The sequence below is a fragment of the Choloepus didactylus genome, chromosome 27 (genome assembly GCF_015220235.1).
Source record: "Choloepus didactylus isolate mChoDid1 chromosome 27, mChoDid1.pri, whole genome shotgun sequence".
NCBI classification, from domain to species: Eukaryota; Metazoa; Chordata; class Mammalia; order Pilosa; family Megalonychidae; genus Choloepus; species Choloepus didactylus.
The window spans coordinates 13,479,561-13,502,626 of NC_051333.1; the positions used below are offsets into that span (position 1 = coordinate 13,479,561).

General features: G+C 53.2%; 1 protein-coding gene across 3 annotated transcripts in view; it reads right to left on the minus strand.

Moving 5' to 3' along the window:
- Positions 1 to 1,796: 1,796 nt before the first annotated feature.
- GRIK5 (glutamate ionotropic receptor kainate type subunit 5) overlaps positions 1,797 to 23,066 on the minus strand; it is a 62,860-nt gene continuing 41,590 nt past the window's right edge. For all 3 annotated transcript variants that reach the window (XM_037820605.1, XM_037820604.1, XM_037820606.1), the window contains 8 exons: positions 18,234 to 18,347; positions 17,916 to 18,025; positions 17,258 to 17,431; positions 9,143 to 9,308; positions 7,848 to 8,073; positions 6,050 to 6,178; positions 5,816 to 5,937; positions 1,797 to 2,819 (listed from right to left, as the gene is read on the minus strand). In XM_037820605.1, the coding sequence (XP_037676533.1) occupies positions 2,391 to 2,819; positions 5,816 to 5,937; positions 6,050 to 6,178; positions 7,848 to 8,073; positions 9,143 to 9,308; positions 17,258 to 17,431; positions 17,916 to 18,025; positions 18,234 to 18,347 (1,470 nt within the window). In that variant the 3' untranslated portion in view covers positions 1,797 to 2,390. The remainder of the gene's footprint in view (positions 2,820 to 5,815; positions 5,938 to 6,049; positions 6,179 to 7,847; positions 8,074 to 9,142; positions 9,309 to 17,257; positions 17,432 to 17,915; positions 18,026 to 18,233; positions 18,348 to 23,066) is intronic.

Sequence of the window (23,066 nt, forward strand, 5' to 3'; positions counted from 1 at the left end):
AGACCACAGGAGGTTCTAGGCTTTCTCTTTCCTCCTGCTCTCCAGCTGGGCTGGGGGAGACCTTGCCCCCTCCCCAATCCACTCCAGACTCAGGCTCACGTCCCCCCCATGCACTCTCTCCTCAGACACAAGCCTGGCGAGACTGATGACTGTGCAGCGCTCCCCACGTGAGGCTCTGCGGAAGTCGGGGGTGGGGGAGGGAACTTAGGCAGGTCATAGGGATGGATGAGGACAGGGAAGCACGGAGTAAGAGATGGAAGGAGACAGGAGAGGAGAAACGGGTACACAGTCCAGAAATGGGAACAAATATAGAGAGACCGAAAAAAGAGACAGAGAGACACAGGGACAGAGAGCCAGCCAGGGACAGGGTTGGCAAACTAGGGAGACTCAGAGACGAAGAGGGGGGAGAGACTCAGAGCAGACACCGGGGATAGAGGGATAGAAGGCAGAAACGCAGAGACCCCAGAAGGGATCAGCCCGTGATATTGGGACAGAGAACGGCAGAGATCTGAACTGCCTGCGACCTTGTTCTAGTCGCCAAGTCAACTGGAGTCCCGCCTAGGGGCAGAGGTGCTGACTGGAGTCTGTAAAAGAGACAGCAGAGGCGCACGCTTCAGCTCGCCTAGGACCCACGCACAGGGAGTTCTGGTGGACACACGGGGTGCTGTGAGAACCGGCTCGGCGTTGGGGGTCCTGGGTGCTGGGCCGCGTGTCAGGAGGGGCCTCTCCCGGTGTGCCCCGCCCGAGGACTGCGGAGAGGAGGCGGGTGCTGAACGGACAGCTCCCGGCTCCGCGCCGCCTGCCCAACCGCCAGGCCGAGTCCCTCTCCCTCAGCCCCGTCCATCTAGCTTTCCTCGCCTCTGGGGCCCCTTCCAGTCCCCATCTAGTTTTCTACGGCTTCTTGTATCTTGCCTGTCTCTCTTCCATCTCGATTCCTGCTTCTGTCACCCTCCAGCCCAACTGCCCCGGGTCTCACCCCCTCTGACCTCATCACGGTGTCCCTCCATCTCTCCCCCATGCCCCAAACACTTATCTTCATTCCATTCTCTCCCCCCTCGGCCCCCTTCGTCCCTCCTCTGCCCCCACCTCCGTCTCTCCCCCTTCTACTCGGCCTCGCTTTGGCTCTCACTGTGTGACCTTCACTCGTCCTTTCTCCTTGCAGTTTCCACAGAAACCTCCAGGAGGGCGGGGGAGGGCGGGGACAGAAAGCAGACGCACCCTTCCCCCCCACCCAGCTCCACCAGCCTTTCAGCCTCTCCCTCCTCATTCTACTGGGATTCCTCACCTCTTCTCTGGGGGTGGGGGTGATGGGGGAGTGGGGGTGATGGGGGAGTGTGGAAGGTACATTTTCAGCAGAAACAAAGGGTCACAGTCAGACATAGGAAGATAGTCTCACAGATGCACACACACACACACACACACACACAGGCTCGCGATCCCAAAGTCACCAAATCACCCTGGCCCAGGCACACATCCGCCACCATACGTGCCACCCCAGGCACCGCCACATTTAACAGCACACTCGCCTTCACCTCCTCTCTGCCCCATCTGGTCTCAGTCTCTCTGCGCCCCCGCCTCTCCAGATTCCTGCATCTCTCTCCGTCTCTCTTGGGGTCCCTGTCGCCGCCTCCCTCTTGTCCTGAGACAAGGTCAGTGGAGAGGGGCCAGCCGCAGGCACCTCGGCTGACCTGCGGGCTCTGGGCAGGGCCGAGGGCAGAGAGGCTGCGGGTGCTCAGCAGACACCCCACCCCCCACCCCCATGCCCTCAGACCTCCAGGAAATGAGACCCGGTTATCCCCGGCTTGGGGGTTTTGTTCTTTTTTTATTCCAACAGGGACTGGGGTGTGGCAGAGAGAGGAATGGGGGCCCAACTGACCCCCTCCCTAGTGGGGTCTCATAGAAATTCCGAGGTTTCTCCCCAAAAAAAAGAGAGAACGAGAGAGAAGAGTCGAGGGGCGCCAGGGGACGCCCATCTGCCCAGAGGCCCTCCCCTCCTCCAGAAATGGGGAGGGCTGAGTCAAGTCTTGGGAGGCCTGGGCGGTCCCGGGATGGAGTCCTCTCCGCGGACGTCCTTCCGCTTGAGAGCACGGCCCCCGCAGTCCCCAGCCGCTGGAGTCCCGGCCCCTGCGCTCCTTTGCCCGCAGTGGAGGGGCGGAGCGCGGGCGGCCGCGGCGCCCTCCCCAGGGTCCGCCAGGGGGCGCAGGCAGGCTCCGCAGCCGGGCCGCGGGCTTCACCGCCAAGCGACGGCCGAGCCGCGGCGTGCGGCGCGCGGGGGCCCAAGTCCTGCCCGCGTCCGCTGGGGGGCGGGGGTGGGCGGGGGCGGCGGGGCGTGGGCAGGTCCCGGCCCCACGATCAGTCCTCGCGCCCGCCCTGCCCCGCCCCGCCCGTGGTCACTCGTGTTCGGCCAGTTCTCGGGCGCCGGCGGGGCCGGGCCGCGGCCGAGGCGGGCTGGTGGCCTCGGCGGGGGCGCCCAGGCCGCGGGGGGGCGCGCCGACCCCGGAGGCCCGCAGCGCCTGGATGCGCCGGCACTCCTGGCAGACGCGCACGTGGGTGCAGGGGGTGGGCGCGGCGAGCCGGGGCCCCCCGGGGGGCCCCGGGTCGTCCAGCAGGCGCTGGGGCCCCCCGTGCGCGCCGCCGGGATCCCCGCCCGCGCCGGCCGAGTAGAGCTTGCCGTTGCTGAGCCGCATCTCGCGGACCGCGCGCAGCGACAGCAGGGCCCGGCTCGGGCCGCCCGGGCGCCGGCGCCGGCGGGAACGCGACGTCTTGCGGCAGGACACCGCGTGGCGCAGCTCCTGCAGCATCTCCTGGCATACGGACACCTGCGGGCGGCGCGGGGCGGGGGCGACCGTCACCTCCTCTGCTCGCCCCCGCGCCTCCCCGGGCTCCCGCAGCCCCGCACCCACCTCCCCGCCTCGCCACACCCCACTCTTCAGCTCTTCTCCCTCTCCTCCTCCGCTCTTCCCCTGGCCTTTCTTCACACCCTCTTCCTCGCTCCCTCCTCTCTTCACCTCCTCCCCTCCCTTCTCACTTCACTGCCCTCGGTTTCATTTTCTCCCCAGTGCCCTTTCCCTAGCCTCCGTTCTTCCTGGATTTGTTCCTGAATCTGCCTTTCACCTCCCACCTGGGCTCCTCTCTGTCCTCCTGCCTTTCCCCTTCCCAGATTTCTGACACCCTCTGGTCCTTCCCTCTTGCTTGTTTCTGTTTCCCATCTTCTCTCACTCATGACGTCGTTAATCAAGGCACACTGACTGAGCGCCTCCTGGGTGCCAGGCACTGTTCTGGTCACTGGGGATACAGGAGAGAACCAGACAGAGGCCCCTGCCCTGAGCAGGGCCAGATAACAACGAGGACATAAACAGAGCATGCTAGATGATGATGAGGGTTCTGGAGGAAAATAAGAGTAATTTACTTCTGAGAAGGTGGGTGGGGCTGAATTTGGACCGTTAAGTAAAGACTGAAAAGCAGGGCTGGGGTGAGTCTCTTGGAGATCTAGGAGAGCATCCTGGGCAGGCCACACGCAGGTGGGGGGGACAAAGGTGCTGGGGTGGGAGTAGCTTGACATGTTTTGGGAGTGGCAACAGATTGGAGTGTGTGTGTGCTGGAATGGGAGGTGCACGGGGCCAAGAGGGGGAGATGAGGTCTGAGGAGCGATAGGCGGCCAGCTCGCCTGTTCAGAGAAGGCCCAGAGACCATTGTACGGATCCTGACTTTATTCTGAGTCAGAGGGAGCAACTGGAGGGTTCTGAGCGGAGGCCTGCCGTGCTTTAATAGGATCCCTGTAGTGCTGTGTTGAGAAGAGACTGTAGGGAGGCCGAGGCAGGAGCCCAGGGATGGTGGTGGCTAGATTAGAGTGATGGTGGCAAAGGAGGGGAGGAGGGGAGCAGAAGATCAGTTGTGGGGTGTAAAAGACAGGGGAGTTAGGACAGCTCCACCTGGGTTGGCCTGACCAAGAGGCAGGGTGGTGCTGCCTTGTGAGTGTGCAGGAGCTCAGTGTCCTCTGAGACCTGGCAGACATCCACGTGAATATGATGAGGATGGAACTGAACTCACCAGCCTGGGCTGCAGGGCAGAGGTCCCTGTGAGAGCTCACTAGGGAGCCATGGCAGCTGCCTCCACGATCCCACCCCATGATCCTGCCTCCTGGGACTCACGTCCTTGTTTAAGTACCTCTGACATAGGATCAGACTTGGTTGGTGTGATCAATACAGTATGGCTAGCTCATAAAAGATGTTTTGGCTTCCACCTTGCTCTCTCTTGGATTACTCACCCTGGGGGAAGTCAGCTGCCAAACCGTGAGGACATTCAATTAGTCCCCTGGAGAGATCCTCATGTGAGGAACTGAGGCCTCCTGCCAACCGCCATGTGCATGAACCATCTTGGAAGCAGCTCTTCCAGCCCCAGTCAAACTTGCAGACAATAACAGCCCCAGCCAACAACTTAACTGCAACCTCATCAGAGACCCTGAACTGCCAGAACTGCCCTGCTAAGCTGCTCCTGGATTCCTGACCCACACAGATGGTGAAATTATGTTTGCTGTTTTAAGCTGAGTTTTGGGGTCATTTGTTACACAGCAATAGCTAACTAACAGAAGGGGCCATCAGCATATAGGTGGCCTTAGCCATCAATCTGGATGGGATCACCAAGGGAGTGGACAACAGAGGAGAGAAGCAGTCCAAGGACTGAGCCCTGGAGGAACCCCTGCGAATAGAGGGAGGAGACAAAGAAGAGCCTGAGAAGGAGTGGCCAGAGAGGTAGGAGGGAAATGAGGAGAGTGCAGTGTCTAGAACCCGGCGGAAGCAAGAGTTTTGAGGATAGAGTGATCAGCTGGGCTGAAGACTACTGAGGGCCCCCACATGATGGGGTCTGATACCTGGGCATGGGATTTCAATAGCGTGGAGTTTCACTGGTGACAAAAGTGGCTTCAGTTGGAGTGGTGAGGGCCGAAGTTGGATTGGAATGGCTCCAAGAGTGAATGGGAGGAGAGGAACTGGAAGGAGCAGGGAGACAAAACACCTCGGAGGAGCTTGGTTGTAGAGGGAAGGCGTGGTGTGGGGTGGCAGCTGCAAGGGGAAGTGGGGTCAGGAGAGGGTTTCTTTAAGATGGGAGAAATGACAGCACATTTGTATGCCGATGGGATTGATCCAATAGAGAGAGGACGTCTGAGGAAGCAGGAGGAAAGGAGAGGATGGTTGAGTGATGTCCCTGGGAGGGCGAGAGGTGGGGAGCATGGCTGTTCCCTCACAGAATCTGGCAGGGTAAGTGGAGAAGGCAGGTAGGTGGCCGGCTGGGGGGCAGGTTGGGACTCTGGGCCATGCTCTCCTCTGATCCCTTTCCTGTTCTGGGGGATGTGGGGAAGCAAGGTCGTCAGCTGGGAGGGAGGACAGGAGAGGGGTGGAGGCTGGTGGAGAGGGGGCGGGTGGGAGCATGATGGGGAAGGAAATGCCACGTCCAGCTGGGCAGCATCAAGGGCCCACTTGAAGCCAGAGACCCTGAGTACAGCGGGAGCCCAGCCCGCAAGCACGTGTTTTATTCGGGGTGCACTCGGCTGCATTCTCCCCGCCCCTCCGTTTCTCCTCTTACTTCTTGCTTTACCACTTTCCTTCCCTCCATGTCCCTCCTCCCTTCCATCCATCCCTTCCTTCCTCTGGCCTTCCCCACACCCTTGGGGTCCCTGTCCCTCCAGCCTGCCTCTGCCACCTCCCCAGGCCCCCCCTGGCCTCAGGATTCCTCCTCCCCCTCCTCCAGGCAGCAGCCACCACTTGGGGCTCCCAGCGCCACTGTCGCCACTCCCCCGCCCCCTCGCCAACCTGCCCACCTCTTCGGACTCTGCCGACCTCCGCGTGGACCATATGAATTCCATGACCGCCACGAAGACGGCGATGATGAGGCCGCAGATAAGCACGACGAAGATGCCGCCGATGTTCCCCATGCCCAGACCTGCGCGGAAGGAGGGCCGCGTGGGCGGGCTGCGCAGGCGCGGTGGGGAGGCGCAGGGGCCGCGAGGGGTGCCGCCCGGGGACGCGCGCGGCGGGGATATGGGGGGGCTGACCTTTAGCTCGGTGGTCCTCCTCCTTCGGGCACCGGCCCCCCTCCCACCACTTGCGCTTCAGGATCTCCAGCCGGTTGTTCTCCTGGAGCTGCAGGATGGCCAAGGTGATCTCATCCCGGAACGGGGAGCCTGGGCCGGGCAAAGGAGGGGCTGGACTGGGGACCGAGAGGTCCCTGCCCAGCCGGAACCCCAAGCTGCTGCCTCACCTGGGCCTTCGCTTCCACCTCTGCCACTCCCGCAGCGTCTCACCTGTCCAGCTTCGAGTCTGCCCACTGCCCGGCAACCCCCCTGGGCCCAGTCCCTGTCCCACCTCACCTCACATTTGTCAGGGACCCCTCACAGACCTCCCTGCGGCTGGCTGCCCCCCCCCCACAGCCTCTTCTCAACACAGCAACCAGAGGGACAGTTTTAGACACACAGTCGTAGGCTTAAAACCTTTTAGTGGCTTCCTGTTGCTATTAGATTGTTGTCTTCCCTCTACCTACAGCTCCGTCCTGCTCTGAGGGCCAGCTGCCTTTCTGTTGCCCTCCCCTCCCGCTCTCTCACCTCCAGCCACACTGGCCGCCTAGCTGTTCCTCAAATATGCCAGGCACAGCCCCACTTTGCACTCTGCCTGCAATGTTCCTTCCCTTACTTTCTTCAGGTCTGCTCACATGGGGCCCCCCACCCCCAGGGTCTTCTTTGACTACTTTATTTAAAATGGCACCGACTACCCCCACTCCCCATCAGTCTCTTCCCCTTAATTTATGTCAGAGCAGCTGTCACCACCTGGCATCATGTTAGAGCGCTGTGTTTATTGCCAGAAGGCAGGAGGGTGGGACTTGGCAGCGTCTCTGCTGAGGTATCCCCAGCATCTAGTGCAGGACCCAGCACACAGTAGGGCAGCAACATGGCCCCAACCCCGGTCCTCCTCCCTCAGATCTTCCCCTTAAACCATCCTCGGGCCCCAAACACTCCCCATGTATCCTATCTATACTCATTTCTTCATTTACAAAGATACTTCTTGAGCATCTACCACACGCCAGGAACTAGGGATATGGGTGAGTGGGGGTGACCGGGTATTTATCTGGCACCTACTATGTGTCAGACCCTTTGTCTACAGAAATTTATTCAAGTCTCACAGTGATCCCGTGAGGCAGGCCTTAACCACCTCCAAATTCTGGGTGGGGAAGGTGACACCCTTGCCTGAGCCTCTCCCCACACCCCCCCCCCCCCCCGCAGCCTCAGGCCACCCTGCCTCCCTGGCATGGCGCTGGCTCTGCCACAGCGACAGGAGTGGCTCTGACAACAGTTGGTGGTGGGTTTCTGGCACTGATCCCAGAGAGCATGTCCTGAAGTATAAATAGGCACATCCACATCTCCCTGGCAAAGCCGTCCACTCACCCACCCATCCGTCTGTCCACCATTCACCCACCCACGCACCCATCACCCATCCATTCATCCATCCAACAAGCGCTTTCTGGCTCCTGCTCTGAGGTGGGCTGTGGGTTTGGGGCAGGAAATACGAAGCAGATGAAACCAGGTTCTGCCTCTCAGGGCCCTCTGCCAGTGTGGGGAGATGGCTGCCCCGCGGGCACTGGGTTACAGGCAGAGTCCCACTGGATTCTCCCAGCAGTCCTGTGTAAGGTGGAACCGATCGCTCCTGGGCCCGTTTTGGCAGGTGGCGGGTGCCAAGGCTCAGGATGGTGAAGTCACCTGCCCGAGGCCACACAGCCGGGAGGCTGGGTGCACACACACACAGCCTGCCTCAGGTGCCGATGCACAGGGCTCCCTGCCCTATTCCGCCCCTGCTCCATACCCAGTGGCATGCCGATGCCGTAGCCCTTGGTGTCGAGGAGGCCCCCGATCTGGGTGAGGTTGCAGTTGAGGCGCCGGTGGTACTCGTTCATGGTGGACTCGAGCAGGAAGGCATAGCGGGAGTTGAGGACGCGGGCGATGCCCTCTTCCGTGCTCTTGACAAACACGCTGGGCTGCTTCGACTGCATGTAGTTCCACATGCGTTGGTACGTCTGATACCGTGAGTTCTGGGCGGAGGGAGCACAGGGCGAGGATGGTAGGGGTCCTTCTACTCCCTGCCCCACCCCCAGCCCTGTCCCCTGCTCTCCAGGAAGCCTCCCTCAGCCTGAGAGAGAAGAGACCAGAGGAAGACAGAAAGAGCCAAAGACAGAGAAAAAATTCAAGACAGACTGATGGCTTTTGAGGGGCCCGCCCAAGGTGTCCCCAAGCCCACCAGCCATGTGAGGACGCCGAGGGCCAAGGGTTTGGTTCTCTGATTCTGGAAGACCTGCATCCACACAAAGAGAGCAGCCCACTTCCAGTAGGCTCGGGGAGACCCTCTGGGGACCACCCCACCCCCACCCCGGCTCCAGCTCCAGGACTTTAGAAGCCCTGAGGGGTGAGGGGTGAGGGGTGAGGGTGGGGAAGCCAGGCTGGGAAGGCGCCCGCTCCCCGCCCTCTCCTCTGCCTCTCCACCCTTACCTGAGGTCCAGGCACCACTCTTCCAGGATGCCCCACAGGCCCCTCACCTGTGCTCGGCAGCTTTCCAAACCCACTGCTCTAGTGTGGGAGTTCACTTCTCCTCTTCCTCCATCTTAACCCTTCAGTCAGCAGCCCCTGCCTGGCTCCAGCCCTCTCCAGACCACTAGTCCACACCCAAACTGGCCCCAGATGGAACTTGCAGCTTTTAACAGGTCACCCCTCTGCTCAGAAACTGCCCCCTCCTCCCCATTTATGGGGTCAGATCCGAGGGCCCCTCCTGGCACTCAAGGCCTCCGCAGTCTGACCTGAAGCTCCTCGCCGGCCTTGCTTTCCTTTCCTTTCCTCCCCAACAGGGACAAGCTCCTTCCACCTTGAAAAGCCTATTTCCCATGTCTGACCCTCCAGGCCGCCTCCTGACCCCCATCTGGCCTGAGGTTACAGAACCTCCTCCCTCTCCCACCCCTGGGTGAAGGGCCCGTTGCCTGGCCAGAGGGCAGCACCCTGAGAGTGCAAGTGTGGCCTCTGCCTCCAGCCTCCCAGGCCGTCACTGACCAGCCGTCCCTCTGGCCCAGGAGGCCCGGACCACGCCAAGCCGGGAGGTTCCGGGCGGCCCACCTGGAAGAAGGTCATGGTGGAGCCGGCGTGGATGGTGCCGTACTCGATGTTGGTCTGGTCCGCCAGGTCGTCGGCCGACTCCACAGGCACCTCCATGCGCTGCACGGTGAGGAAGGCGGCCAGGTTGGCCGTGTAGGAGGAGATGATGATCAAGGTGAAGGCCCACCTGGGGGGTTGGAGAGGTGAGCTGCAGGCTGGAGCTGCCCTGCCACCCTGCCTGTGGCCCAGCGCCCCACTGGCAGGGATCCCCATCAGTGACCCCAACATCCAGAATGCTCCATGGCTGCCCAGCAGCGGAGTGGCCAGGGGTATGGATTCTGGAGACAGACTCCCTGGGTTTAAATCCTGCTTCCAGAGACTTCCGCTGCCAGTCACGAGAGAGTGAGATGGTCTGGAGAGGCCCTCCCACCATAAACAACTAGAAAACCGCACGGAAGGCAGGAAACAGCTATTTAAACACCAAGAACAACAGGCACTACCGGACTGTGGTCCCCCAGAAAATGGAGACAAATGAAGTGACCTCTAACATTGTCCAGGCCTTCTGACTGGATTTAATTTACAGACTGCAAGCACTTTAGCCATTTTGCTGAGTTGTGAGACATCGGAGCTCAGGGAGGCCAAGATAGCTGGAATTTATGGGATAGATTACTCAAAAAGGAGGGAGCTGCATGGAGAGAGTGCTCCAGACATCTGCACAGGAGGGGGGGCACGTTACATACTCCCCCCCAAAAAAAATTAAAGATAAGCAGGACAGCTGACCTCATGTCAGAAAGCATGCAAAGCAGAAGGCAATACAATAAAATGTCACAAAAAACCAAAAACCTCTCCAGCAAAAATATCCTTCGAAGAAGAAAGGAAAATTAAAAGTTTCTTGGATAAACAAAAGCTGGGAGAATTAACTGCCAGACCTGCACTTCAAGAAATATTAAAGGAAGTTCTTCAGGCAAAAGGAAAAGAATACTACACAGAACTTCAGATGAACATTAAGGAATGAAGAGCATGAGAAATGAAAAATGTGTGGGTAAATACAAGATATTATTTCTCATTTAGAAAATGTCTTTAAAAGATACTGAATTGTAGTGTTTGTCAGATATGTGGAAGTAAAACATACAATAACAATAGCTCGAAAGCCAGGAGACAGATATAGAGAGGTGTGTTAAGGATACATTTTATGGGAAATTGTATAATGTTACTTGAAAGTATGTTGTAATAAATTAAAAAATGCATATTGTAAATCCTAGGGCAACTGTGCCAGTTTGAATGTATTATGTCCCCCAAAACGCCATTATCTTTGATGCAGTCTTGTGGGGGCAGACATATTGCTGTTGATTAGATTGTAATTCTTTGATTGAGTGTTTCCATGGAGATGTGACCCACCCAACTGTGGGTGATGACTCTGACTGGATAATTTCCATGTAGGTGTGGCCCCACCCATTCAGCTTGGGTTTGATTAGTTTACTAGGGCACTATATAAGATCAGACAGAAGGAGCAAGCTTGCTACAGCCAAGAGGGACACTTTGAAGAACGCAAGGAGCTGAGAGAGGAGCTGCAGTTTACAGAGATATTTTGGAAACGGCCTTTGAAAGCAGAGTTTTGCTCCGGAGAAGCTAAGAGAGGACAAACACCCAAGAACAACCAAAAGTGACATTTTGAAAAGTAGCTGCAGCTAAGAGAGGACAAAATGCCCCAAGAGCAACGTTTTGGAGAACGCCATTGTGAAATGCAACCTGGGAGCAAGCAGACACCAGCCACATGCCTTCCCAGCTAACAGAGTTTTGCCGGACGCCATTGGCCATCCTCCAGTGAAGGTACCTGATTGTTGATAACTTAACTTGGACACTTTTATGGCCGTAAGACTGTAACTTTGTACCCGAATAAACCCCCTTTATAAAAGCCAATCCATTTCTGGTGTTTTGCAAAAAGGCAGCATTAGCAAACCAGGACAGCAACAATTAAGAAAAATAAGAGAAAGTAACTAATACACTCATAGTGAATCCTAAAAATCTCAATAAACAAAAGAAGGTAGGAGAAGAAGAAAAAGGGAACAAAGAACAGATGGAAATAAGCCAGACCCAAAAGGACAAATATTGTACGATTTCTCTTACATAAAATACTTAGAATAAGGAAATCCATAGAGACAGAAAGCTAAATAGTGGTCACCAGGAGTGGGGGATGGGGACAACAGGAGTTACGGCTTAACACTTAAGAGTTCTGTTAGGGTGAGGACAACATTCTGGAAATAGATAGTGGTGTCAATATACTTAATGAAATGGTTAAAATGATTATGTTATATGTATTTTACCACAATAATTGTTTTTTCTTAAAGAGAGAAAACAGATGAGACACACAGAAAATAAATAGCAAGATGGCAGATTTAAATCCAGCCACATCGATAATTACATTAAAGGTAAATGGTCTAAACCAAGGGTTGGCAAACCACAGCCGACAAGCCAAATCCAGCCTGCTGCCTGTTGGTGTGCAGCCTACAAGCTAAGAACAGCTTTTACATTTTTAAATAGTTGAAAAGAAATCAAAAGAATAATAATATTTTGTGACACATGACACATTAAATTCAAATTTCAGTGTACATAAAGTTTTACTGGAACGCAGTCACATCCATTCATTTGTGTGTTTATTGGGCTATGGCTGCTTCTGCACCACCACAGCAGAGCAGAGTGATTGCAAAAGAGACGATGACTGGCAAAGCCTAAAATATTTACTATTTGGTCCAACGTGGAAAAAATTTGCCAACCCAATTCAAGGTGTTTATTCTAAAATTCACTTTAAATAGAATGATATAGGTAGGCAGAAAGTAAAAGGACGGGAAAAAGATACACTGTGCAAACAAGCCCAGGGCAGCCAGAGCGCCTATTATTAACATCCAAATTAACTTCAGAATAAGGAAGGTTACTAGGAATAAAGAGTGATAACGGGTCAATTCATCAAGAGGACCTAACAGTCCAAAGTAATTATGCATAATTACAGAGCTTCAAAATTCATGAAGCAAAAACTGTCGGGACTGCAGGGAGAAACCGACAAATTGATTTCTGTAGATTCCAACACTTCTTTCGCAACAACCGACAGAATAAGGAGACAGACCTTGGTAAGGAGGCAGAGGGCCTGCCCAGCCGTTTCGTCCTGCTGGGCCTAACTGAATTTAGTGACCACTGCACCCACCCACAGCAGAATATACATTCTTTTCAAGGGTACGTGGAGCATTCACCAGGACAGACCATATGCTGAGCCACAAGACAAGTCTCAATAAATCTAAAAGGATTGAGATCCCACAGGGCATGTTCTCTGACCTCAGTGGAATCAGAAATCAACAATGAGAAGCTCCCTGGAGAACCCCCCAATCCGGGTTCCCTCAATGCCCAGCTGTGTGATGCTGGACATCGGGTTGCAGTTTCCTCACCTGGAAAATAAGTGGTCCCTCCCGGAGAGGGCTGTGCTGGGGAATAAATGAGTTAATCTGGGGGAAGTGCTCAGCTGCAGGTGTTTGTCCTCAGCACTTCGGTGACAAAGGACTGAGTCAGGAAACAAGGTGACCATGGGGCCTGGCTGTGGGGGCCCAGGGCAGCCCCTCATCTTACCCTGGCCCTCTGTGTCCTCCCACCTGACGAGTAAGAGTGGCCTGGCTCCCTGCAGACCGTGTGCCTCTATGGGGCCTGACGCCAGGAGGATGCTGGAAGGACCTCCCAGCCCCCATGGCTATAGGTGAAACAGCAGCTCTCCTTTGCTGAGTGCTGTGCTAAGTAAGCACTGGTGGCGGGTTGTGTAGGGAGTGGATGGAGGGATGACTGACACAGCCTTCTGAAAAAGAAAATCCACACCTGACACGCAGAGACCATCCCCTCCCCTGGAAACCAACTCTCTCCAAATCCACCCTATGGCTCAGTGTCATCATTCACTCAGGACAATACTGTCCAGTGCCTGGTACACAATGGGTACTGCCCAGAGCCTTGAGGATGTGCTGTGGCCAACAGGTAGGATGTGGACAATGAGGCCACTCGCTGAGAGAGGGCAGGGAGAACACAGAGGGAGCATTAGAGGAAGAGGGGAGAAGGGTGCGGGGCCATGTTTGAGTGGAGGTGAGTTTGGGACGCCTGCAGGGCACCCAGTGGGGAGCCTGAGCCTGAGGTGTGGGGTCGGGGTCTGAATTGCAAGGGACGCCGGGGGAGCTGATACGGCCCAGGACTGTACAGAGCATGGTCTCCAGGTAGGGAGTGCGTCCTAGGGGGTGTCTGGGGAAGGTGGGCAGCTTTCGGGTGGTCAGTGTGATTGAGGGGTGCTACTTGCTGCAGAGTGGGGTGGGTATCTGACTGCTCAGCACAGAATCAACGGTGAAAATTTGGTTTCTGATTACCTGGGCCTAAGACCTAACTCCTTGCCACATAAAAATTAAAGTATGTTTTTTGCATGGTTATAATACACACTGAAATTTCCAGAAATGCTGCTGTTATTTAAATTGAAGAATGACTGGATTTTGTTTTATTTGCAACTTTACCAAGAACTGCCCACAATTTTGGGAAGTCCTTCTGAGAGCAATTCCACTCTTGGAGTCTGAGTCACCAAGTCAAGACACTTGGATCTGTCTGTGTCGGTAAATTGTCACGTTTTCTGTGGTTTGTATTGACATGAATGTACTTAGTTACTGACTCTTTCAAAATGTCAAACGTAAAAGTGTCAACAAAATCCTATTAGTCTTACTTCTCTTAATTCCAAACTTATTCATTGTAAGTAGCTGTAACCACTTGACTACTGTATTACATCATGCCCAAGCATTTTTAGATTGATAGTTTATTAATTCTTCACAAATTGCTTCCCTTTTTGTCCATGGTATTGCAATTAGGCACTTTATTGATGTGTTTAAAATTAAGTGTGTAGGTGGTTTACACCACCCTTGAAAGGGAGGTGACCCTAAAGATTCCTGGCGTGAAGTGGGAGGCACCATTTGAAGCATTACAAGGGCAACAGGAATCCAAAGAAAAATGAGACAGATGATCCAAAGAGGTGGGAGGAAACCAGAAAAGACTCAGTGGCCTGAAGCAAGGAGTTTCTAGAAGGCGGGTGGCTCACAGGGCTGCTGGCAGAGAAGCCGGGACTAGGATTTATCAATAAGGAGGCCACATGTGACCTTGGGGAACCTGGGGTGGGGGGTTCTGGTGGGGGGAGCCAAGCTGCTAGCTAGACCAAGGCTGAGTTTTCTTCTGAGACAGTGAGGAAGAAGGGCTGCGGAGGAGCTGAGGACACCAGCAAAGGAGTGGCCGAAGAGATGGCTGAGGGGCCTACCTGGAGGCGAAAGGAGGTACAAGCAGGCAGGGTTCAGAGACCATGGCTGCGGCCAGAGTGGAACCTTGGAAACCTTGATTTCAGAGGCAGAGCTGTCTGGAAGGATGACGAGACCTTGGATGTGGGTGGCTGCAGCAGGCCGTGGCCCGGGTGGACACTGGAGTCGAGGGGCCCGGGAGGCAGGCTGCGGCCGGGCTGCGGCTGTGCCTGTGGCCGCCAAGTCCCCAAGGGAGAGGGCGGCAACCCCCACCCCCACCCCACCACCGGAAGGAAGTCCCATGGGGTGGGGACGTGGCCTGCTGAACTGCCTTGCCTGGGTCACATTTGGGGATTAAGAAACTCCAAAAGAGTGAATGCAGGGAGGACATGGAGTGGAGAAGAGAGAGTGAGCCAGCAGCCAAAGGCTCCAACGAGAGAGGGAACGTGACCCGGCTTCCTGGAACATGGTGATGAGAAGGGACAGAGCACGTCTGGCTGGACAGGATGGTCCCTGGATGCACAGGGCCCCTGGCTGCAGTGTAGAAGGGATGGCCCGAGCAGGGACGGTCATTGGTCCCTGCCTGACATGGGGACTTGGCCAGATCCATCCAGGGAGGGCTCGTTAGCACCCTCTTACCCCCTCTCCACACACTGAGCTCTTCCTCGCCTCCGGCCTCGGCTGCTGTTTGGAATCTCCTCCTCTCTCCTGAGTCTTTAGGACTCAGCCTGGCTGTCACCTTCCCTGGCCACCCCCATTCTCTATCGTTCTCTGTCACCTCAATAGCACATAGGGGTACAGTCATTTTACCTACATATGATACATCACTGTATTGAAAATATTAATCAATTTATTTGGGGGCATGTGATGGACAGAATAACGGGCCACCAAATATGCACAGGTCCAAATCCCTAGAACTTGGAAGTGTGTTCCCCAGAAGGCACAGGAGACTTTGCAGATGGAAGTTAAGGCTCTTGAGATGGGGAGATGATCCCTGGGTGGCCCAATGTCATCCCAAGGGTCCTTATAAGCAGAAGAAGGAGGTGAGAGTCAGAGAGAGAGATCTGAAGATGCTATGCGGCCAGCTTTGAAGATGCAGGAAGGAAGCCACCAGCCAAGAAATGAAGGTGGCTTCTAGAAGCTGGAAAAGGCAAGGAAACAAATCCTCCCCTGGAGACTTCAGAAGGAAAGCAGCCCTGCTGACGCCTTGATTTTCATCCAGTGAGACCCATTTCAGATCTCTGATTTCCAAGGCTCTATAAGAATAAATCTGTGTTGTTTTAAGCCACTGGGTTTCCGGTGACTTGTTACAGCAGCCACAGGGAACTAACGAAGGGTATAAGATTTGAAATGGCACAAATCCAGAGACATTAAAAAAAAAATCACCAAGACTCAAAACCATGGATTAAGAGGACTGTAAATGACTGATCTGGTGGTAAATTCCACTCAGGTGGGAAAGAGAAAAACCTGCCACCCATTGTGGCTAGTTTTGAATTTAACAAATTTTGAATGAGACAAAACCTTTGGGACATCTTCTTTGAATGAAACATGACATTCCTGTATTTATTTATCTGTTTACTTATTTGTTCTCAGCTCCTCTGCCCTCTTGAAGGCAGGGATAGGCCAGATTTTCTTCACCCAGTGCCTGGTACATGGAGGGGCTCGATAAATATCCGATGGTTGAATGCTTGGTGCCCGGGTTCTGACGGGGAGGAGGTGAGGACAGAGCGCTCCTCAAGAAGTCACCCAACTGGGACTGCCATGGAGGGTCGCCAGGGCTTCAGAAGCAGGGCTGGGCTCGTGCAGCGCCGAGGGCCGCTGGGCATGTGGCATGGCGGGGGGTGGGGAGAGCCTTGGTTCTGGCCAGGCCCTGCCTTTAGCCAAATGCAGCCTCCCGGGCAACTCATGCCTCTGGTTCTCAGTTTTTCAATCCATAAGCAGGGAGAATATTCCCTGTTGGAAGCAGTCTCCTGGGCTTTCTGTGGTTCTAATGAGGAAAAGGCCGGGAGAAGGGTTATGTGAACTGCAAATCAGGCCTGGTTGCTGTTAAAGAGACAGGGGTAGCAAATACAGAAGTTTCCGGAGACCAAGCCAGAAATGAGTGAGAGAAGCAGGTGAGAGGCATTGGGACAGCAAGGGGCCAGCTCACTCAGGCGCCAGAAGCCAGGTGGGAATGCAGGAGGAACGTTACCAGGTCTTCTGAATTTTTAAGAAAAGTAAGGAATGCGGAATTGTGAGCGACTTTGCCCAATTTTTTAAGGTTGGCAACTAATTCAAAAATTCTTAGAACGGTGGGCCATGCCAACACCACCGGTTGTCAGTGCTTGCCCTTTGACGTGTGGCTTCTTGGGGTTTGTCTCAGGGGTAAATGAGATTCTGGGTCCCTGTGGGGCCCTGAGGGAGCATTCCCTGTCTGGGCCAGCCTCGGCCTCTGCAGTGACAGCTGTCCCTGCTCGAGGACTCCCCGGGCAATGTCCTGGGATGGCAACAGCCCCGCTGAGCCCATGGGTACAATTACAAGCCCCCGTGCCGGCAGAAAGCTGACCAGGTCACAGAACACTTTTGCATCGCTGACCTCACTGACTCCCTCCAACCCTGACACACAGGCACTGCCATCCCCATTGTTCAGGTAAGGCCAAGGCATGGAGAGGGCACCTGTCCTACCCAAGGTCACACAGCCAGTGAGTGGCCAGGCTGGGGCTCAGCATCCCCACCCCATCCCCTGTCACACAGCTTACAGTGGGGGGTGGGAACCTGCCTGGGGGCCTGCAGGAGTTCCCCCACCCTGTCCTCAGAACGATGGCCCCCAGCCCCACGGGAGGGCGGACACAGAAGGCCGACTCACCAGACTCCACTGACGCAGCGCGTGGACAGGGCCCTGGGCATGATCTCCGAGCCCTGCTGCATGAAGCCCCCCACGGGGAACCAGAGGCTGTTGCCCAGGGTGTACTGGTTCTCCAGGATGTGGGGACGCGCCCGCAGGCACGGGTGCGGGTTGTACCACTCATAGGGGCTCAGTCTGTGGGGAGACGTGGGGAGGAAAAGGGGAGAAACAGAAGGAGGAGACAGAGCCTCCAGAAGCAGAGGAGATGGGGGAGAGGCAGAAAAAGGAGGGGAAAGACAGATAGAGAGATGGACAGATAGACACACACAGAGAAGAGGTAAAAAGGAAGAAATGTATAGAGGAGAGACAGAGAGTCACACACATACAGAGACAGAGAGACACACAGAGAGAAATGGGGAAAGGAGGAGAGGGAAGGAAAGGGAAGGGCAAGGTCCAGAGAGAGGACCACAGAGCAAAAGTCAGAGCCACCAGTGGGAGAGCGCGAGGTCCAGAGACAGAGCAAGAAAGAGAGAAAGGAGGGTGCAGGGAATCAGAGGCCCCAAAGTTGGGGGCCGAGGAAAATCGGGACAGAAGCAAGGGGGTGCAGGTCAGTTACAGAGGCTCCCTGGCCCCTGGCCCCCTGTTCCCTCCTTCCCAGGCGGCCAGGCTGGAGACTCACCTGGCGGCCAGGAACAGGACGCAGCTGACGGCCAGGTAGGCAAGAAGCATGAAGAGCCACACGGCAGGGGAGAAGGGGTCCAGGAAGGAGAAGTAACCGGGTTTGCGGCCCTAGGGGGAGAGAGAGTGACCTTACCTGAGTCTCATTCCTGCCCCGCCAGGGCCCCAGGTCCTGACGCGCCCATTTGAGGTGAACCCAGGGGTCCAGCCGCAGCCCTTGAGAGCCCAGGAATCTGCCCACCACCCTCCCCTTTCCCAGGCCCCTGCCCCTAGCCTCCAGGCCAGGCCAGCAGCCCTGCAGATTCCCGGGGGGCTATACCATGTGCACTCGGTAGAGGATGCTGATCCCCAGGGTCATGAAGGGCTTGGAGAAGTCAATGACCTTCTCCCGCTCGGCTGTGATGGTGAACGCAGCCACCGCCAGGTCTGCCTTCTGCTGGAGGGGAAGCAGGGCGAGAGAGAGGTGGGGAGCCGGGGGGAGAGAGTGGGGCAGTTAGAGAGAAACGCACAGAGGGAGAGAGGTGGAGAGAGACCAGAAGCTGAGAGAGGGGTAAGGAAGGGAGAGAGGACAGGAGCCCGGAGCCTGGACACGCTCCAGGAGGTCGTCTCACTCTGCCGAGTCCACTGCCGAGGCCCGGTTCTGACGGGGACGCGCCCCTGCTTTACAAACTCCCCTCGCAACTCCCTGGGGCCCTGCCCGCCCATGGCAGTGAGTTTGGAGTCGACGCCTGGACACTGACCCCCTCTGGGGCCCTCTCTGGGCCTTGGCTCCCTCTTCTGCCTTAATAATTAAGGGCGGGGAGGCGGGGCAAGATGGCAGACTGGTGAGCTGCAAGTTTTAGTTACTCCTCCAGGAAAGTAGGTAGAAAGCCAGGAACTGCGTGGACTGGACACCACAGAGCAATCTGTCTTTGGGCATATTCATACAACACTCATGAAAATGTCGAACTGCTGAGATCAGCGAAATCTGTAAGTTTTTGCAGCCAGGGGACCCGCGCCCCTCCTTGCCAGGCTCAGTCCCGTGGGAGGACGGGCTGCCAGCTCCGGGAAGGAGAAGGGAGAACTGCAGTGGCAGCCCTTATCGGAAACTCATTCTACTGATCCAAACTCCAACCATAGATAGACTGAGACCAGACACCAGAGAATCTGAGAGCTGCCAGCCCAGCAGAGAGGAGACAGGCATAGAAAAAAAAAAAATAACACGAAAAACTCCAAAATAAAAGCAGAGGATTTTTGGAGTTCTGGTGAACACAGAAAGGGGAAGGGCGGAGCTCAGGCCTTGAGGCGCATATGCAAATCCCGAAGAAAAGCTGATCTCTCTGCCCTGTGGACCTTTCCTTAATGGCCCTGGTTGCTTTGTCTATTAGCATTTCAATAACCCATTAGATCTCTGAAGAGGGCCCTTTTTTTTTTTTTTTTTTTTAATCCTTTTTTCTTTTTCTAAAACAATTACTCTAAGAAGCCCAATACAGAAAGCTTCAAAGAATTGCAATTTGGGCACGTCAAGTCAAGAGCAGAACTAAGACAGCTCTGAGACAAAAGGCAATAATCCAGTGGCTGAGAAAATTCACTAAACACCACAACTTCCCAAGAAAAGGGGGGTGTCCGCTCACAGCCACCATCCTGGTGGACAGGAAACACTCCTGCCCATCGCCAGCCCCATAGCCCAGAGCTGCCCCAGACAACCCAGTGTGACGGAAGTGCTTCAAATAACGGGCACACACCACAAAACTGGGCGTGGACATTAGCCTTCCCTGCAACCTCAGCTGATTGTCCCAGAGTTGGGAAGGTGGAGCAGTGTGAATTAACAAAGCCCCATTCAGCCATCATTTCAGCAGACTGGGAGCCTCCCTACACAGCCCAGCAGCCCAGAACTGCCCTAGGGGGATGGCACTCACCTGTGACATAGCACAGTCATCCCTCAACAGAGGACCCGGGGTGCACAGCCTGGAAGAGGGGCCCACTTGCAAGTCTCAGGAGCCATACGCCAATACCAAGGACTTGTGGGTCAGTGGCAGAGACAAACTGTGGCAGGACTGAACTGAAGGATTAGACTATTGCAGCAGCTTTAAAACTCTAGGATCATCAGGGAGATTTGATTGTTAGGGCCACCCCCCTCCCCGACTGCCCAGAAACACGCCCCACATACAGGGCAGGCAACACCAACTACACACGCAAGCTTGGTACACCAATTGGGCCCCACAAGACTCACTCCCCCACTCACCAAAAAGGCTAAGCAGGGGAGAACTGGCTTGTGGAGAACAGGTGGCTCGTGGACGCCACCTGCTGGTTAGTTAGAGAAAGTGTACTCCACGAAGCTGTAGATCTGATAAATTAGAGATAAGGACTTCAATAGGTCTACAAACCCTAAAAGAACCCTATCAAGTTCAGCAAATGCCACGAGGCCAAAAACAACAGAAAATTATAAAGCATATGAAAAAACCAGACGATATGGATAACCCAAGCCCAAGCACCCAAATCAAAAGACCAGAAGAGACACAGCACCTAGAGCAGCTACTCAAAGAACTAAAGATGAACAATGAGACCATAGTACGGGATATAAAGGAAATCAAGAAGACTCTAGAAGAGCATAAAGAAGACATTGCAAGACTAAATAAAAAAATGGATGATCTTATGGAAATTAAAGAAACTGTTGACCAAATTAAAAAGATTCTGGACACTCATAGTACAAGACTAGAGGAAGCTGAACAACGAATCAGTGACCTGGAAGATGACAGAATGGAAAATGAAAGCATAAAAGAAAGAATGGGGAAAAAAATTGAAAAAATCGAAATGGACCTCAGGGATATGATAGATAATATGAAACGTCCAAATATAAGACTCATTGGTGTCCCAGAAGGGGAAGAAAAGGGTAAAGGTCTAGGAAGAGTATTCAAAGAAATTGTTGGGGAAAACTTCCCAAATCTTCTAAACAACATAAATACACAAATCATAAATGCTCAGCGAACTCCAAATAGAATAAATCCAAAAAAACCCACTCCGAGACATATACTGATCACACTGTCAAACATAGAAGAGAAGGAGCAAGTTCTGAAAGCAGCAAGAGAAAAGCAATTCACCACATACAAAGGAAACAGCATAAGACTAAGTAGTGACTACTCAGCAGCCACCATGGAGGCGAGACGGCAGTGGCACGATATATTTAAAATTCTGAGTGAGAAAAATTTCCAGCCAAGAATACTTTATCCAGCAAAGCTCTCCTTCAAATTTGAGGGAGAGCTTAAATTTTTCACAGACAAACAAATGCTGAGAGAATTTGCTAACAAGAGACCTGCCCTACTGGAGATACTCAAGGGAGCCCTACAGACAGAGAAACAAAGACAGGACAGAGAGACTTGGAGAAAGGTTCAGTACTAAAGAGATGCGGTATGGGTACAATAAAGGATATTAATAGAGAGAGGGAAAAATATGGCAAACATAAACCAAAGGATAAGATGGCCGATTCAAGAAATGCCTTCACTGTTTTAACGTTGAATGTAAATGGATTAAACTCCCCAATTAAAAGATATAGATTCGCAGAATGGATCAAAAAAAATGAACCATCAATATGTTGCATACAAGAGACTCATCTTAGACACAGGGACACAAAGAAACTGAAAGTGAAAGGATGGAAAAAAATATTTCATGCAAGCTACAGCCAAAAGAAAGCAGGTGTAGCAATATTAATCTCAGATAAAATAGACTTCAAATGCAGGGATGTTTTGAGAGACAAAGAAGGCCACTACATACTAATAAAAGGGGCAATTCAGCAAGAAGAAATAACAATCGTAAATGTCTATGCACCCAATCAAGGTGCCACAAAATACATGAGAGAAACACTGGCAAAACTAAAGGAAGCAATGGATGTTTCCACAATAATTGTGGGAGACTTCAACACATCACTCTCTCCTATAGATAGATCAACCAGACAGAAGACCAATAAGGAAATTGAAAACCTAAACAATCTGATAAATGAATTAGATTTAACAGACATATACAGGATATTACATCCCAAATCACCAGGATACACATACTTTTCTAGTGCTCATGGAACTTTCTCCAGAATAGATCATATGCTGGGACATAAAACAAGCCTCAATAAATTTAAAAAGACTGAAATTATTCAAAGCACATTCTCTGACCACAATGGAATACAATTAGAAGTCAATAACCATCAGAGACTTAGAAAATTCACAAATATCTGGAGGTTAAACAACACACTCCTAAACAATCAGTGGGTTAAAGAAGAAATAGCAAGAGAAATTGCTAAATATATAGAGACGAATGAAAATGAGAACACAACATACCAAAACCTATGGGATGCAGCAAAAGCAGTGCTAAGGGGGAAATTTATAGCACTAAACGCATATATTAAAAAGGAAGAAAGAGCCAAAATCAAAGAACTAATGGATCAACTGAAGAAGCTAGAAAATGAGCAGCAAACCAATCCTAAACCAAGTACAAGAAAAGAAATAACAAGGATTAAAGCAGAAATAAATGACATAGAGAACAAAAAAACAATAGAGAAGATAAATATCACCAAAAGTTGGTTCTTTGAGAAGATTAACAAGATTGACAAGCCCCTAGCTAGACTGACAAAATCAAAAAGAGAGAAGACCCATATAAACAAAATAATGAATGAAAAAGGTGACATAACTGCAGATCCTGAAGAAATTAAAAAAATTATAAGAGGATATTATGAACAACTGTATGGCAACAAACTGGATAATGTAGAAGAAATGGACAATTTCCTGGAAACATATGAACAACCTAGACTGACCAGAGAAGAAATAGAGGACCTCAACCAACCCATCACAAGCAAAGAGATCCAATCAGTCATCAAAAATCTTCCCACAAATAAATGCCCAGGGCCAGATGGCTTCACAGGGGAATTCTACCAAACTTTCCAGAAAGAACTGACACCAATCTTACTCAAACTCTTTCAAAACATTGAAAAAAATGGAACACTACCTAACTCATTTTATGAAGCTAACATCAATCTAATACCAAAACCAGGCAAAGATGCTACAAAAAAGGAAAACTACCGGCCAATCTCCCTGATGAATATAGATGCAAAAATCCTCAACAAAATACTTGCAAATCGAATCCAAAGACACATTAAAAAAATCATACACCATGACCAAGTGGGGTT